Source organism: Nothobranchius furzeri, chromosome 17 (assembly GCF_043380555.1).
Source record: "Nothobranchius furzeri strain GRZ-AD chromosome 17, NfurGRZ-RIMD1, whole genome shotgun sequence".
Taxonomy (NCBI): Eukaryota; Metazoa; Chordata; class Actinopteri; order Cyprinodontiformes; family Nothobranchiidae; genus Nothobranchius; species Nothobranchius furzeri.
In genome coordinates, this window is record NC_091757.1 from 35,177,978 (window position 1) to 35,195,496 (window position 17,519).

Here is a 17,519-nt window from a genome sequence, read left to right on the forward strand (position 1 = left end):
TACCAATTAGATCCCATGTTCTAACAACCAATGAGAGCATTTTTCTGCTTCATGAGGAATAACACACAATTAACCAACCCCACTGAGAAGATAATAACATCCAGTGGAAAATAGAGAAATAATTTCTCAGATGAATGCTTTTGCTTAGAGTGTAATAAGACGTGATTATTATTATTAGTGCAATTATCTGCACGTTTGGAGGAAAACAGAGAAACGGTCTACATTTTGTACTGAAATGATTTCTTATATTCCAGCGCGCTCTGAGTGAATTCTGATTTGTCCTTTATTTGTTCTGCTACTGAGGGACCGTCGAGACATTAAAAGTTATTTTCAAAAAGTGACAAACTCACAAACCTCAAAATTGTGAGGGGGTTGTGTGAAATTTCACATTATCACATTGTCAAGCGTTTTAGTTTGAAAGCTCCTACACATTCACGCCCTAATGGACAAGATGAATTTCCTTCCACTGCTCACCTTGGACAGACGTTTGTGGTTAAAATGCATCTCATAAACTAGGCTTCCTGTCAGCCATCTTTACCTGCTGAGAATGCAAATGAATGGCCTTGTAGATAGTGCAATCAATAAATGCTGCTACACACGCTTGACACTGTTGTGTATTCATTAATTGTTATGAAAATACATTATACAGAGCAACAATACAATGGTTTAGAGAATGTTTTGTTTTTACATAACAGATTTCTGCCTTGCTAAGGAGGTTTATTATTATTTTCTTAAAAAAGGGAACTTGTGCCTGTATTTTACCCATCGGCATGCAGAAATCCCTCTCGGCCTGCTTTGACCTTTTCTAGAATTCTTCCACAGAAGGAGGACGTACAAAATTTCTATGCAATGTGATACAAAACTTCCAAAACCAGCTCGTGTGCACACGTGTTCTGAATGTATCCAAATCCATCAGAATGCCACATGAATCCTGGACTCAGTACGTTGTTCAAAAGTCTGCAATAATAACAGAGCTAATGGGAAAAGATCCACCTGGTCTCCTCATATGTGTCAGTGGAATCCTCTTCGTCTGATTGGCCCGTGGCAGTTTGGGGTGATTCTGTGTTAAATGTCCTCCTCTTCCACTTGACAGGGGTCTGCTAAGACCCACTTTCCTCTGGAAGGCAAAAGGGTGAAACAAGTGCACAGTTTATTATGCCGCCTCTTTTAAAGCACTGTCATTTAAACTTTCCATGTAATTGCGCAGCTCCTTTGAGTCTCCCAGCTGCACGTCTTGACACACCCACTTAATATCCTGGCCGTGGGCTCCAGTGCGTGTGTTGACGGTGGTGTAGCTGCTGTCTGATGTAATAGCGGTGAATGTAGTGAACTTGACTCTTTTCCTCTTGGTAGTGGGGGAGTCTCCTTTGCTGTCCTTCACTGTGTCTGCCGGCCAGTGCACCTGTCCCTGCACGTTCTTCTGGACCGAGCCTCCGTTCAGCAGGTGGCTGCCCTCCTCAATACCGCTACTCGAGTCCATCATGGAGGTCTGCTCTTCCTGCTGAGGGGCAAGGCTGATTTGGCTCTCTAGCAGCTCTGCCTCATTGCCAAGCCATACCCAGTCATGGGCATGGTTCAGGCTCTCCTGGCCCTCAATGGAGAGCTCCTTGTGGCGGTATTTGAGGGTGTAGGAAATGCAGTTAATAAGAAAGACCAGAATGGCGAGGCAGAAAACCCCCAGCAGGGCGTACATGCCGATTTCTAGGTCGGTGAGCCCGCGACCGCTCTGAATGAGGTCATCTTCCATGTTGTGTCCATGTGGGAGATCTACTTGTGCAGGTGAGTCAGCAAAGTCAATAGGCGTGTTCTGGCTACCGTCATCTAAAAGTTTACCACCGTTAGGTCTGCGTATTATTGCGCTTCTGGTAGTGGTTGCTCTCCTCAACACCCCATCCTCTATGTCAGAGATGGAGCTTCCGTAGTAGTGCGAGTCGGGACCAGTCCTGTCCTGTGAGGAGGACAGCCTGTCTCTGTTCCCCACATCATCTCCGTCTGGGCTGTAGTCACCACCCCCTCCCCTGGAGCTGTCACTAGAACCAAACTTCACCCTGACATTGCAGTTCCCTGCTGCCAGGATGCTGCGGCGCTTGAACTTCTGGCAAACTTCGCAAACCGTCATTTCCACCCTGATGAGCAGACCTTGTCCCTCCGCCTGTGTCACAATGACAGGCCATTTCCACGAGGGGTCCTGCTGCACCGTCACCACCTCCTCGTCCAGGGAGGTGGCTGTCAGGACAAAGAAGTCTGGATTGTAGAGGTCTAGAGGAGCTACGGAGCCATCGCTGAACTGGAGCCAGGCACTGATTAGGGCCTCCTATAGAAACATACACAGACAACACAGAAAAGAAATAGAAGCACATAACAATCAAATATGCTTTAACATTATTAATCATAATGCACATTAAAATGAAAAGTACTGAATTCAAAATCAGTTCAATAAACTGGCAAAAAAAAATCAAATTTTTATTAGGCCTGTTATATTAGATCTTCCTGCTGGCTGATTTTTTAATGTCTCAGGAAGAAATTAATGAAATGAAATGAATCGTTAAACAAATGAAAATAAAGCCTATTATGAGATTAGATCTTGATAAACTAACTCTGTGTTAAAAAGGAAAAAGATGAGGAGAGCAGATCAAACTGTGACATCAAACAAAGCTCACGCCAATAGGAATCTGTCACATATTTGCTTCTTGCCACTGAAGCTGCACAACTCGCCTTTTAATGTTGCCGAAGGGCAAATCCCAGAAGAGGAAGAAGTAGCCATCCCACTGTGGTCTGCAAATGTTCCCTAATTACTATCACCAGAGGAGTAATGGAGCAGCATGGCCCGCTTATCTTCACACTGAGCTTAAAGAGATGGTGCAGATAAACGTGTGCTGCCTCCATCATTGGAGGAAGAGGAGCAGCTTAGAGGACTCATGAGAGGACTTGGTCAAAGAGAACAGCCTTTGGTTTGCTTTGGAAAATTAGACAAAGCAAGCGGGATAGAATGGCTACACTCTTTTATTTGCGTGGTAGTTGTCACACTCCTACTCTCACGCCTGGAAATTGGGACTACCAGAGGTGATGTGGAACACACACACACACACGTGTGTGTGTGTGTGTGTGTGTGTGTGTGTGTGTGTGTGTGTGTGTGTGTGTGAGTAGAAGCTTGGCATCTAAAACTGCCCCTCCCTGGGATCTGTGGGGGAAGGGCCTTTTAGTTTGGAATACTCACCATCTTGGCACAAACAAACACAAAAACTCTTTTTCCTTTTAATTAAATGGGCAATTTTAAACACTAGGGGATAATGATTACTGTGCAAAATTAACATCGTCCTCTGTGTTAATCAGACATGCTTAAATGGCATGCAAATAATTATTGGTGTTTGTGTTTGATTGATTACATTAAAATCAGTGCAAGTTTTACTGAAATGAAACTAAGAGAGAAAAGAGATGCAGATTATAGCTTAGTCCACCCTGGTATCATCCATCCAGATATTATCTTATATTATCTTATTCCTCCCCAGGGTCACGGAGAGCTGGTGCGCCTACAGCAGCCATCCGATGAGAGGCTAGGGGCACCCTGGACAGGCCTCCAGTCCAACACAGGGACACAAAACCATTCACACACTCAAAATGACAATTTAGAGTCACCAATTCAACTAACACACATGCTTTTGGTCTGTGGGCAGAAACTGGAGCACACGTGCATAGAGACAACATTTTAACTCCACACCAACAGGATTTGAACCTGCCACCTTCTTGCTACAACAGCCAGAGCTGGCCCAAGGCATACGCGAGTTAAAGTATCTTTCCAGAGCTTTTCCCTTTCATAAATTATGTATGATTTTTCAGAAATCCGTAAAAGTGACTATCTTATCATGTACTGTGATATAATGTGAACAATGCATCCTGTTTATTTTTAATTATTTTGCTAAGCACGCCCCCTGCCCCGCAGATCTGCATGCAAATAGGAAACTGAGCGCCGACCAGAACTAACCAATAGCGTTAGACCACCGCTTACATGCTTCCAATTTAAGGAAGTACCTCGGCTGATGCAGAGTTGGTGAACTTTTCACCAACAAGTATGTGTTTAAAATATAAATATATGAGAACACAACAAGACATGAGAGTAGTACTTGTAAAACAGAGGCACATTTATAAACAAGAAATGTGAAGTTGCCATCTTAAAAAAACGGATCAAGAGACTATTTGTGTGATTTGCTTGTCGGCCACTAGATGGTGCCATCGGACAAGAGAAATACTCTGGAAAGAAATTTTAAGCTACTGCTTGGGGCACCCGCACCAGCAGGGAGATCTCGAGAGCACCAAGATAGCAAAAAGAAAATGTTTTAATAACTTAAAGTGAGGGTCAAGGCCTGGTTGGAGACGTATTTCATCCACACTTCCTGTTAGGAAAACACTTCTGAAAGAGACGTCGCCTGGTGGACCGAGAGAGCGGCTCTGAGACAGTGGTAGACCGCACCCTTCTCAACCCCCCCCCCCCCCCCCCCCACGTGTGCTGTCAGAGTTTCTCAGTCCAAAAACGAGTTGTTAACGAGTGCGTGCACGTGCTCACACAAGACTTCCTGCTCAGGAGAAAAGCAGACATAGATTCTGCAGCATTCTGGCGGATTTCTTGTTAACCAAGATCATTAGATGAAAAAGGGGGGAGGGCATTTTTTTTCAAGGAGGCGAGCGGCTCTGAGCGCCAACATGTCATATTGGCAGGTGAGTAGCTGAGCCAGGTGGAGGTGCAGCTGCCTTACCTGGAGACCAGTGCGGTGCAGCCACGTAGTAATTTGCTGACGTCACGTTTTTCAGCTTAGCCATCAGCCACAGCTGATTCTACATAAATGTGGAGCAGAGATTTTAACCTGAAGATGAAGATATAATTATGGTTTTGGGTTGAAATATTAAATTTAGAGTAAGTTGCACTAAACTGCCACACTAATGATTACACACGTGTACAGCACCATTAGACTCTCATCTATACAGGTTATCAGCAAAGAAAAGTTAATTTAGGCGTTACTTGCTCTTTAAAATTATGCTAACACAATTATATCACATATGGAAAATGAATTGTATGTTGTTTTTTGTAGTGTAATTTGGTTTCATTTTGTAGTGGTTTCACATTTCAGACTTAAGTTGTTTACTGTAATTTTTTTTCTTTCTTTGGATATTACTTTCAAATAGTTGAAATAATATACCACACTTGAATAACACTGCATTTTAAAATGCAAATGATTTAGATAATTTCTGTTGGTTTGATACTGATGTAAGGTTAATAGCAATTATAAAAAAACAATTACGATGCAAGCTAATTAAAAAAGATGCTAATGATAGTTACACACATTGTCAAACCTAGGAATTATGAATCATCTGGTGTTGAGTAGCTGGTATAAGGTCCCCCAAAAAACCTGCTTTGGTCCCCACGAATGATTGGGCCGGCCCTGACGACAGTGCTACCAGCTGCACCACCATGCAGCCCACACTGGTTTAGTCAAGTATAACATTTTTTTGTTGTCCTAACTTGTTTATTAATTTTCAAATGATCCCAAAAGGCTTGGTCTAAAAATAATCAGATATCAGATCAAATGTGGACTTTAATTTCCTGCTGCTGTGGGTAATATAAGGGTACTGGGAGATTTTTAATCCATTTCCCAGCTCGTGCCACTGTGTGCTCAGAATCCTGACCTGTTTGGGGTTCTGCAGGACTTCCTGTGTGTTGGCTGTAGCCAGGATGGCCCTGTTGCTTCCTGGACTTAACTGCAGGCTCATGGAGAGGCCCGTCACCAACTGAACCCCCAGTTCTGTGATGGTCACTTTGTCGTCCAGCACTATGACAGTTTTCTCTGCCAGGATGGAGTCCGACAGCGGAGACAAAACCTGGCAGATGCAGCGTAACGACAGTTATTAAAAACAAGGTAATAATTCATGTTAATTAGCAGGAAAACAATATCAAACATCCCGGTTTTGACATTTTGATTAGAGTTCAAACCATGTTGGTCTGTTTTCTTAACTTTCTGATTTAAACACTTGAGTGGCTTTTCCGTAAGAAACCAGTTGGAAAATTAAATAAAAGAGAGAAAAAATGAGCAAATCGTTAAAAAAATTTAATCATCAGAAAATTGAAGCAGACATTATTCATCACTGGTCCAGTAGCTTGACTGACAAGTGATTTCAGGCAATACATTACATCAATGAGCCTTTTTTTAAATGAAGAAGCTTATTAGAACTCCCACATCTTTCATCCAGCATGAAAAGCACATAAATTACTGCAAAAACAAAATGAAAACCTCCCTTATCTCGTTTCTTAGTGCGGATAGATCAAACATTAAGTTAACTGGTCTCCAGTATGAGAGAATCCTGCCTGTTTTAGTGAAACTGGCAATCCACAAAAACATTCCCCCTGAAAATAGAAGCAGGAAGACTAACGATGTCTCTGATGAATGCGTCGAGAGCTGTGATTGTCTTTGTCTGCATGAATATGCGAATGAGTGTCTCCTCATGCATCAGCTGACGTGAGGCTTGGCACTGGTAATCACAGCTGTCAGACCTCCCAGTTCATCATGCTTTAGCGTTTGTGTTTGCTTTGTGAGAGTTTGTGGAGGTGAGCACACGTCTGGAGTCCTCTGTGGCAGAAAACAGAGCCCTTTGTGTAGAAGTCATTAGGAGGTTGATTTTCACCCAGTCAGTGAAGAGCCTGATAAACCTCAGGGCCGCAAGTCGAGGACCTCTCAGTGCTGTAAGCCTGACTCCCAGGCGGGACCCGTCTGCTTGGGACTAAACCAGGTTCTAGTCAGATATAGTAGCAGGACTGGCACCTGTTTTTGTTCCTTGGAGTAAGCAGATTGTTCATTTTTCTTCACCTCATCATTTAAACATTTTCATTTCTACTGAAGCTTTGGGGGGTGGATTAGTTGGATGACTGAGTGAATATTTAGAGCTATCAGGTGTTTCTGGATCCTTCGCTGCTCACAAAACATGGACCGACAGGTAGGATAAGTGGCCCAGCTCACTTTAAACTGTGTTCATTCAAGTGCAGTGAAATCATGCACATGTGAACCACACAAAAACATGCACTGCAGATCAGAATCCCCAGGAGCTTCTGAGAGGACCACGCAGACCTGCCTTCACATGTTAAAAGTACCAAACGTTCTGATGCAAAAGTATTCTGACCTCTGGAAATAACTGGAGGCTTCAGCAAACCAGTCTAAAGGTGATAATGTGGACATGGCTGGTTTATGCAGATGTCAGCTGTCCAGACTTACAAAGATTTGCTTTCATTCACTGAATTTACTGTCAATTTTTAAAAAATCTGATGAAAAAGTGGGATTCTATAGAATGTTTATGATCAGATAATATGCTTTCCAGAGGTGAGATAACAGCTGGTTAAATGACTTCCTCAGTGCAGAAGTTTGATAATCATCCATTTATTTGAACTAAGTGTGCTCGAACAAATGTAGGAAACACGACCTGAAGGGCTCTAACCGCCCACCTGTGAGCTCACCTGTTTTAGAATGGCCTCAGTTTCGAGACACAGATTAGTTCACATAGGACAGAAAAGCTAATAGCTACTGGAGCCAATGACAAAGTCACGTCCCATCATCTAATCTCACAAACGTTTAACCCTCCCACTGTCTTTATGTGTGACCCCGCGAGGAAAGTTGATCATTGAGCAGGATTGATGGTTTATCCCTTGAGGTCCACGTGGCAGGGGTGAGGTGGTGCTCACTCCTCACCCCTACCACATGGACCCAAGAGATAAACCATCAATCCTGCTCAATGGTCAACTTTCCTTGCGGGGTCACACCCATTAGGACAGTGGGAGGGTTAAACAATAAACCGCATAAAGATGCTTTTACACTTTTCTACACCTTGACTTTGCCTTCCAGTTCATGTTATACAAAGATTCTGGGAGAAATACGAAATTCTGAAATGAGAAAGAAACCCTTTACTAGTTTCTATGTAAATACCTTTAGGTTTCCATGTGAATAACTGTCTAATGCCATCGGCAGAGATTTAAAGACATCAATAATGTATTCATGAGCCGGCCTCCAACCTGAGTTCTCCACAACAGGTGAGATATTAACTGACAGGTAATATATATTTTTGTTAAGCAAAAAGAGGTCTGAGGCACTCAGGAGATCGAAAGATAAAAGCCTTTATTGATACATGTCTTAAATGGTTAAAAACTTTCTACCAATGCGTTTCAGCCCACAGGGCCTTCGCCAGGGCTCAAAATGTTTGTAGGTCCTCTCACTACCGTGTAAAGAAGGCCAATCAGTGACACCTGCTGAAGTTGGGCTGGTATATAGCATCATGATTGGATGACCAGTATCGCACAAAAAAACCCACTCTTTTACATTCTGAAAAATACAATTAGAAGGAGAAATACTCGCAAATGTTAAATTACCTCTGAGAATTGAGAAAAAGAAAAAAGTAAGTAAATACAAACTTAAAGACAAACGATACAAATATAGTAAGAAAACATAGAATTACAAAAGAGGAGCAAAACCCAATTCTCCATTAACACCTGGAAAATGTGTAGCTTTTAATGTATAAATCCAAAATGATTCTCTTTGCAAGAGTTTTTTAAGCCTATCACCTCAAAAACTCTTGCAAAGAGAATCATTTAGGTAGCATTTTGGGTAACGCTTCCTAATTAAATGTTTATTCAGCAAAGTTTGATGTCTTGTCTTTTCTGTTGTAATTCCTTGTGAAAAATCTGTGATACATAAAGACTTATATGTATTACTTTGTGTTCAAATTTTATCAAATTTACTGCAATAAATTGAAGTAAACCAAGAAATTTGCCATATCAATCAGTTATTCTTTAAAAGCCTTAACCACACCGTCCTTATGCAGTTCTCTTTACATTTATCTAATATTATACCTGAATAGTGGTCATTCCCATGTCCAGTCCAACCAAAATCCTCCTCTCCAGCAGCTTTGCGATCTGTGGATTCTCAACCTTCAAGAATTCCCAAACGAGCTCTGTGATGTCCACCTGCCAGTCAGTGCCCAGCAGGAAGGCGGGCTGTCCTCGTGGATCTGCTGACTCAGCAATGAAGTGGGTCAGGACTTTGATCATGGCATGCTGGTACTGCAGAGTACAGCTGCGCCCTCTCCTGTCTTCATCATCCTCATCTTCGCTGTTCCATGTAGACCTGGAAGGATAACAAAAAACACTGATGGGAAAGGTAGGAACACATGTATTCATGACAATGTTGGACAATCGACTACTTAAATCTAAACTAACATCTCAAAAACAACATTTTACCAGAGTTAGGCAGAATGTTTTACAGTCACAGCAAAGTGTCGCCTAGAAATCTGCAGGTCAGTCTAGCCACGCTCCATCATAGCCCCAGCAGATCTACCATTGGGTAGGCTAAGTTTAGTCTGAACCAATCACAGCAATCTATGTTTGTAGAGAGATGTTGAATGGGCTTAGCACCATTATGGCACAGTTTTTTCTTTATTTTTTATGATGACGGCAGAGCTGCAATGATGCGAAATGACAAATATGGAGTCTGCTCAGGATCAGCGCTCATTTGAAACGGCTTTGGCGTCAACTTTGGACATGTGCAGCTAGAGGTACGGTGTATGGTGGACTGCCTCGTTGGCTGATTTCCGTAGCGATGAATATGCCACATTCTTCATTGCTCTGATTGGTCCTAGCTCTGTCCAATAGCATGCGGAAACAGTTTGAAAGACAATCGTACATTTTGCCCCTACAACTGAGCTCTGTCTATGAGTCATGGCCAGACTACATATGTCTTTCCAGGCTAATTTGATCCAAATTAGTTTTTTGTTTGTTTCTGTCATGGTGGCAGTAACAATGTATTGCATTATGTTCTGAGGTGGTTCTCACTATAAAACAAGTGAGAGAACCACTTGTATAGAAATAACAAGCCCTACAACTTGACTATAGGGAGCCCAACCCTGGTTTCACACTGTAAGCATCAGCGGTGTGAAACGGCAGTGGACTGGTTTACTCGCGAACTTCAAAGTGGTCCTTTTCACACCGGGAGAGTCTTGGCAGTGGTACGGCGTCCTGGCTGTGCTCTTCGCTGGACTCGCGAGATCCCTTGAGACTTCACGTCACGGTTTGTTTATGCAATCCGTCATTAAATCAAAAAGAAGGAGATCACGTGGGATGTCATATATGATGCTGTTCTTCTCCACTTCCAGGATTAAAGCCATGAAAAACACACTGCTGCACTTCTGGAACAATGCTGTGAGTAAATAAGCCGTTGGGTCACACGTAAGCTTCATATTTATGAAATTGTATCGCTGCAGTACTTTTATTTAGAAAATTACCAGGGATTTTGCACTGAAACAGTGTGTGATTTCTTGTCTATCCCTATGCAAACTGCAGAAATCGACGTGTCCCGCGGCGTGCCGCTTCTGGGACATGCCTGGAAATTTCCACGTCACTGCTGGTTTGAAACAGTCCATAGACTATAAAGAATTATATTTGAAGCAGTGATGTTCCGCGCCGCTGATGCTTTCAGCATGAAACCGGGGTAAGTCTCGCCCATCTACTTCTAGACCACGGGTCCCTGGAAGAATGAAAAAACAAATGCAGGCCAATGGGGCTACGCTATTTTCTAATCCTGTTTGAGTTTATGTGCCATGGATTTCACACATGATGTCTGTGAATTTTTAAGACACATTCTGATGCCACTAACTTGCTTATTTTCAAACAGGGGTATAAGCTATTTTAGGTTTTGTGTGAAAATACATCCAGGACGACAAATGCACATCACCAAACTAACGTCATCGAACCAGACATGAAGACAAGCAGAGGAAAAATGGTCGTAAGTTCAGCAAACTTCAAATCCTTTCTTCAGGAGGAAAGAACCACCATAAATCCGACAAAGTGGTAAGTAGCAGCTACACTAGATGAAAGAAGATTCTGTGGTGATGCCATATATGCGACGCGTCAATGTCTGATTTATAATCATAGTAATTATGAGCTTTTACAAGCTGATAAATCCCAAAGTACGTGGCAGGCGTGGCTGAAACCCACACCATTACTTTTCATTTTAATTGAAGTACAACATATGTATGATTCAGGCAAAGCGGATTAGAAAATAGCTCTTTTAGCCCCGATGACTTGCATTAGTTTTTCTGTTCTTCCGGGGACACGTGAGCCAATCAGAAAGGGAGGAGATCTAGGCTCCCTGTCCTCAGTAGCACCAGTAACTATGAATGACACTTTGACTAAAATAATGTATGTCAGTTTAACTCAGTTAAATCATCTGATTCAGTCCCTCTGATGGTTATTGATGTTTTACAGCCTGAAACAGACACATCTAACATCGGACTGATGTGTGGTTTGTGTTCATTGTTTAACTGTGGAGCCCACCGACTGGCAACTCACTCAGGAATGTTTACCCAATGAAAATCCAGTTATGATGAAATGCTGTTGATCAGAGCGGTGAGAGACGCTCAATCCAGTCAATAGCCATCATTTTTCTTTCTCAGCACCTCTCCCTCACCGTCTTCAAGCACTTGCTCTGAATTGTAAATGTGCTTACACCTCCTTACTGCTTTTCTTAATAGCCTCCCTGATTGCTCCGTTGCTAGCAAATCTAATTTTATTACTTTGAGCAACAAATCAGCCAACAGAAGCACAAGTCTCTCTCAGCAGGAACATTGGCCCAGGTTTGACAAACTAGGTTTAAATGGTTACAATATAATTAGTTTTTGCCTATAACTGCTTTTCTATCTATTGCTTCAACAAACACCTCAATGAAAACAACAAATAAAGCACTCTGGGATGTTAAAAAAGCAACCATTAAATTCTTGAATAAATGCTGTTACAACTATTCACTTCTTCACCGATGCACAGCTGGGCTGCTTGCAAACAGGAAAGGGCTTTGTCAACACAGCTATTAATCATACATCTATACTTTGACTTACATCCACCTTTGTGTTTAATCATCATCATTTGTTCTTTTTCTGTGCTTCTTTCTCCTATACTCAACAGCAAAGGTTGTGAGTGTAATAAATGGAGAAGAAAAGAAATTAATCTCCTAAACAGTTTTTTCTTTCGATTATCTGCTCTGCTTGTCTCTTTCTGTCTGAATCCCTGAGGAAATCTGACTGACTGCTAAGCCGTGGGAATAAAGATGTTAGCGGCAAGCTCCAGAGAACAGCCAATAGTACAGAGAGATTTGAAGTTAAGAGCTTAAAAGCTTTGCTGGCAGGACAGATTTCACATGCATCTGAATGACAGCCATTAACCACAAATATATTCTGAAGAGGTAATGCGAACAGAAATATAAATCCAGGATTCATGGCATCATCACGAGTGACAGCATCCCCAATTCCAACGGTCGAGGTGTGTTTCACAGACACTCGTGATAAAAGCCATTGAGATTTTGACTGCACTGTTGGATTCAGAGCACAGCTTTCAAGGTGCTTCACCAAGATTGCATCATGGTTTCAGCTTTTGCTTTATTGTCAAGTGTTGTCCATTTAAAGCCACAGCAAATATTACAAGATTTCACTGACGACACGATCCAAACAACACACCAACTGCTGTCAGTTCTGGAGAGAAACTGTGCTAAAGCCTGAATAGAGTACAGAAGAATGATCCACAGAAGGTCCACATCAACCAGGAGAGCTGTGGATAGAGTAAACAAAGTCTGTGTGACCTTGCCTGACCTTTGACTGGTCACACTAGCCACAGCCAAACTATGAATGGCAGGAAGGTTTATAGGGATGTTAATGTGTCTGATGTGTGTCCAGGCTTTTTATAAATCATGAATAAAAACGGGGACAAGAGTTTTTGGGGGAATTTTTAAAGTCTTCTGCTTTTATCACTTTGCTTGCATAAATTGACATCTATTGAAGTCATGTGCTGTTTAATACTTTGAATAATTTAGCCATCTGGGACCCCTCTCTAAAGGATGGTCCTGTTGTACAGCCAAAGCCAGAACTGTGTCCACATTCTTGGCTTAACGTTGAGTTTATCTGCTGTACAGGTTGGGCTCCAACAGGGCTGGTTCTGGTCCTCGTCCTGATCTCAAAGCATAGTTGTAGAGGAGGGTCTCTGGCTTGGAATCATCAGTCTCACCTCTGCATTATGCAGATGACATGGATCTATTAGCCTCTTAAAGCTTTTCCCAGTCTGAAACCATGGTTTTCCACTGTGAAAAAAGTGCAACTCCCACTCCAGTTTCTGCTTCAAGCAGAGGAGTTTAAGTGTGTTGGTGTCTTGTTTTCAAGTGATGGTAGGATGGAGCAAAGAACGTAAGGATTTGTCTTCAGATATCAGGTCAAAAAGCTCGTCAAAAAGATGAAACGATCTTGATTTAACTGACTTACTGGTTTGTCCACATCCCAGTCCTGCTGGATGCAAGTGGCTGAACTGTGTTTTAAAACGTGATGAGGAGTACCATGTCATGTTGTGGAGTGGATGAAGGCAGATCATGTGTGGTGGAGCAGATCAGGAGGCAGGAATGCAGGCACAGATAAAATAAAAGTAGATTTAATGGCAGGATACGGCAGGGAACAAGAACAACACGACAAGTAACAACAATGATCCGACAAAGACTCAAACAAGATGGGAGGTATAAATGCTCAAGGAAACAATCAGGAACACATGGGCAGGTAAACAAGGGGCAGGTGAAACCAATAGGGACTAATCAAGGGCAGGGGAGAGACACAGTCAGGCCCTGTCCACACGTAGCCGGGGATCTGCCAAAATGTAGATATTTTTCTACGTTTTGGCCTGTCATCCACACGAAAACTGAGTTTTTTCACACGAAAACGGATCTTTTTAAAAACTCCGGCCAAAGTGAAGATCTGCGTTTTCTCCGTTTTGGGTGTCTGCATGTGGACGGACAAAACCGGAGTTTTAAGGTCCGCAACGTCACTTTCAGCGACAAAAAATGCTGACATCACGTGTGCGACCTGTGTCTACACTAGCCGGCATCATGGAAACCTTCAGAGCTGCGCTCTGTCACTACCCGATCCATCAACTGTCCAAGCGCTTTTTGCTTGTTTGTTTTTGCAAGCGGAATTACTGCTCCTTGCGGAAGACCACAGACGAAGGACAAGGTTACGAACGGGGGAAGTACTGCCGCCTACAGGTCTGGCATGTCCTTAACAAAGTATTTATCCGGGTACGTGTGGACAGAGTTTTGTTTTAAAACGCGGTGGTGTGGATGCAAGTTTTTGGAGGGGCGGATATTCGTTTTCAAAAAACCCCGGCTACGTGTGGACTAGGCCTCAGGGAGGAAGGAGCAGATTGTGACAGGATCTGCGGCTTCCATGGGAGAACAGGACGGGGCGAAAACAGCAGGAGAGGAGAATGATCTTGACCACCCCGAGAACATGTAGGATGCGCCGAAAAAAACCCTCAGGTCAAAATCTCCCTCCTCTGAAAAGGAGATAAAGCAAAAAAAATCCTCCAGGCAGATGACTAGAGCTCACCACAGGTCCAGGTTGGTCAGATCATTCTGTCATGTTGTGGAGTGGATGAAGGCAGATCATGTGTGGTGGGGCAGATCAGGAGGCAGGAATGCAGGCACGGATAAAATAAAAGTAGATTTAATGGCAGGACACGGCAGGGAACAAGAACAACACGACAAGTAACAACAATGATCCGACAAAGACTCAAACAAGATGGGAGGTATAAATGCTCAAGGAAACAATCAGGAATACATGGGCAGGTAAACAAGGGGCAGGTGAAACCAATAGGGACTAATCAAGGGCAGGGGAGAGACACAGTCAGGGAGGCAGGAACAGATTGTGACACACCATCACTTCTGAGAAGTTCAGAGTGGAGCTCCTGCAGCTCTGCACTAAAACAGGATGCTTCCTGGTGGTCTTCCTCTGGAGGTTTCCTAAGCATGTCTCAATGGGAGAAGACCTTAGATGGAAAAGGATACTGTGATCTGTTTTATGTGCATTCCCTTCTGGATGATTGTGAATGCAGCTACTATGAATAAAACACGTGTGGTGAAGGTTAGTAAATGGATCCTGATTGAATATTTTCCTTCAGGTATTGATTTATTTTTTTGACATAAAATGATGTCTAGTGAAGTTACTTTATATTTTTAATACTTTATGCTGGTTGAACTTTTATTTCAGAAATACACAGAGCCTAACTTCAAGGATTTGGAGTTTTATTCTTTTTATTAACACATGAAATGTATTTTCTTGATAACTTTGATCCAGAATAACTAACAAAACAGCAAAACAGCAGCCACCTTATTCATATGATCACAAAAGCCTCATTTGCTGCAAAACCATGAATTTTTCTTGAATTTGTGATTAAATATTAGGTGTTCTTCCACATTCCTGTTCCTTTGTAAATTCCTGATTAACTGACTCTCCACGGACCTTTCACGTTTACACAGGAAAAGAAACCACCTGCCAATCTTTCTACATTGTTATTCCAGGTATGGTGCCGAGCATCTCATTTAGAATGATTTTGTGAGTCTTTTTGAGTCTGACCAGAAGTTAGTAATGTAACTTTTAAATGTAGAAGAAGAAGAAGAACAGGAAACAATCTTTTCTATAGCGTCTCTCAAGATAAAAAATCACGAGGCACTTCGCAAAAACCAAAAAATTTAAATATAAAAACTAATTTAGAAAATGATTAAAAATATATTTAAAATGAGCAAAAATAGACAATTGTGATTCAAAAATGTCAAGAAAGAGAGAGAGTGAATAGGAAAGAAGGAAATCAGTGGATCCGGAGGAAGGTGGAATAGGTGGGGAGAGCAGAATAAAGAGAGAGTGTTGAAGAAGGTCATACAAAAGCCAGCTTGAACAAGTGAGTCTTCAGCTGCTTTTTGAAGGAGACCACTGAGTCCACTGATCTCAGGCTCAGGGGAGAGAGTTCCAGAGTCTGGGGGCCACAGCAGCAAATGATCTGTCACCTTTGGTCTTTAGCCTGGTGCTGCACAACCAGTAGGCTTTGATCACTGGACCTCAGGGACCTGCTGGGGGTGTAGGGACTAAGAAGATCACCAATGTAAGATGGTGCTTGTCCATGTAAGGCCCTATAGACCAGAACCAGGATCTTGAAATGAACCCTGAAGTTCACTGGCAGCCAATGAAGCTGGAGGAGATGCGGGGTGATGTGGGTGTATTTGGAGGACTTGGTCAGAAGCCGAGCACAGAAATTCTGAACCACCTGTAGACGGTTCAGGGAGGTTCTGCTCAGACACGTGAAAAGAGAGTTACAGTAGTCTAAGCGTGAGGAGATGAAGGTGTGGAGAACTGTCTCAAGTTCAGAGAGGGACAGAATGGGACTCAGCTTAGCAATGTTCCTGAGATGGAAGAATGAAGAGCGAACAAGAGGACTGACATGAGAATCCAGGGTGAGAGCTGGGTCAAAGGTCACACCAAGATTCCTGACAGAAGGTTTGGTGTGAGAAGGAAGCTGACCAAGAGAGTCTCTGACTTTGGGAACCAGCTTGTCTGGGGCACAGATGAGGATCTCAGTCTTATCTTCATTCAGCTGAAGAAAGCTCCCAGCCATCCAGGTTTTGATAGAGTCTACGCAGGAGTGGAGAGTGGACATGTGTGGACATAGAGTATAAATCTTTTATAATTCAGTAAATGTAAAGTGACAGTGAATGTATAAAAGTAAATCTGAGTTATGATGGGTGTGAGGGTAAATAAACCAACAACTGTTTTAGAATCTGAGCCAACGCTTCTGCAGTCATCTAAGAATCTAATCTGAGGTTAATCTAATAAACAAATCACACACTATGACGAGGACATCCTGCTTCACACAGCAATATTTTTTCCACTTCATTCCCTTTCGAGTCCACTTCTGACTTCAGAGGAGATGCTGCATATGTATGTGTCTTTCTTGTTTTTGTTGTTTTCCTCTGAAGTCTGACTTGCATTTCTTTTTTACATTGTTTTTCAGTTTGTGTTGCACTGACAGGTCATCTGGACAGAAATGGGTAGTGTTGATTCTATATATACAGATGCAGCTCTGTCTGACAGCAAGGCTAATTGTGTCATTATTCTTGAATCATGTGAATCTTTTAGTACAAATGTTTGTTTTTCAGCAGAAATAGAGAAAAAAATGACCAAATATAAAGTTTTCAAAGACCAAACAAGAGTGAAATTCTTCATGGAGACGTCTGTAAAGGTGTTTAAGAAGTTGTGCATGCTGAGTGTTACGCCCACGCTTAGGTTTCTGTCTGAAGGCTTATCTTGTCCTTGTTTTGACAGGACTTAAGGAAGGAATAGGTGAGCCATATGGGTAGTGTCAGTCAAAAACTGGAGTGAGGATATCCCACTAACAGGCCTGATGTCTCTTTATTTTCCATTTCTCTTCCTGCATGGCCACAACTTCCCAGCCTGAGTGATAGCGGAAGGCTACGCCACTTGTTATTGTCCCTCATTGATTGAGTTCCTCATGGGGCTGGTGGACAGTGGACCAATGCTCATCCTCCCAAGCAGGCGCAGCGTTACGATGCAAGGTCACACCTGTTATCCCCTGATAAACAAAGCCGGCTGGAAACCAGAGAAACAACGCCCTCTGAAGC

At 42.5% G+C, this 17,519-nt stretch overlaps 1 protein-coding gene across 3 annotated transcripts in view; it reads right to left on the reverse strand.

Moving 5' to 3' along the window:
- Window positions 1-596: 596 nt before the first annotated feature.
- Window positions 597-17,519, reverse strand: part of si:dkeyp-14d3.1 (transmembrane protein 132C) — a 299,252-nt gene continuing 282,329 nt past the window's right edge. For all 3 annotated transcript variants that reach the window (XM_070546538.1, XM_054731359.2, XM_054731358.2), the window contains 3 exons: window positions 8,882-9,155; window positions 5,680-5,871; window positions 597-2,314 (listed from right to left, as the gene is read on the reverse strand). In XM_070546538.1, the coding sequence (XP_070402639.1) occupies window positions 1,154-2,314; window positions 5,680-5,871; window positions 8,882-9,155 (1,627 nt within the window). In that variant the 3' untranslated portion in view covers window positions 597-1,153. The remainder of the gene's footprint in view (window positions 2,315-5,679; window positions 5,872-8,881; window positions 9,156-17,519) is intronic.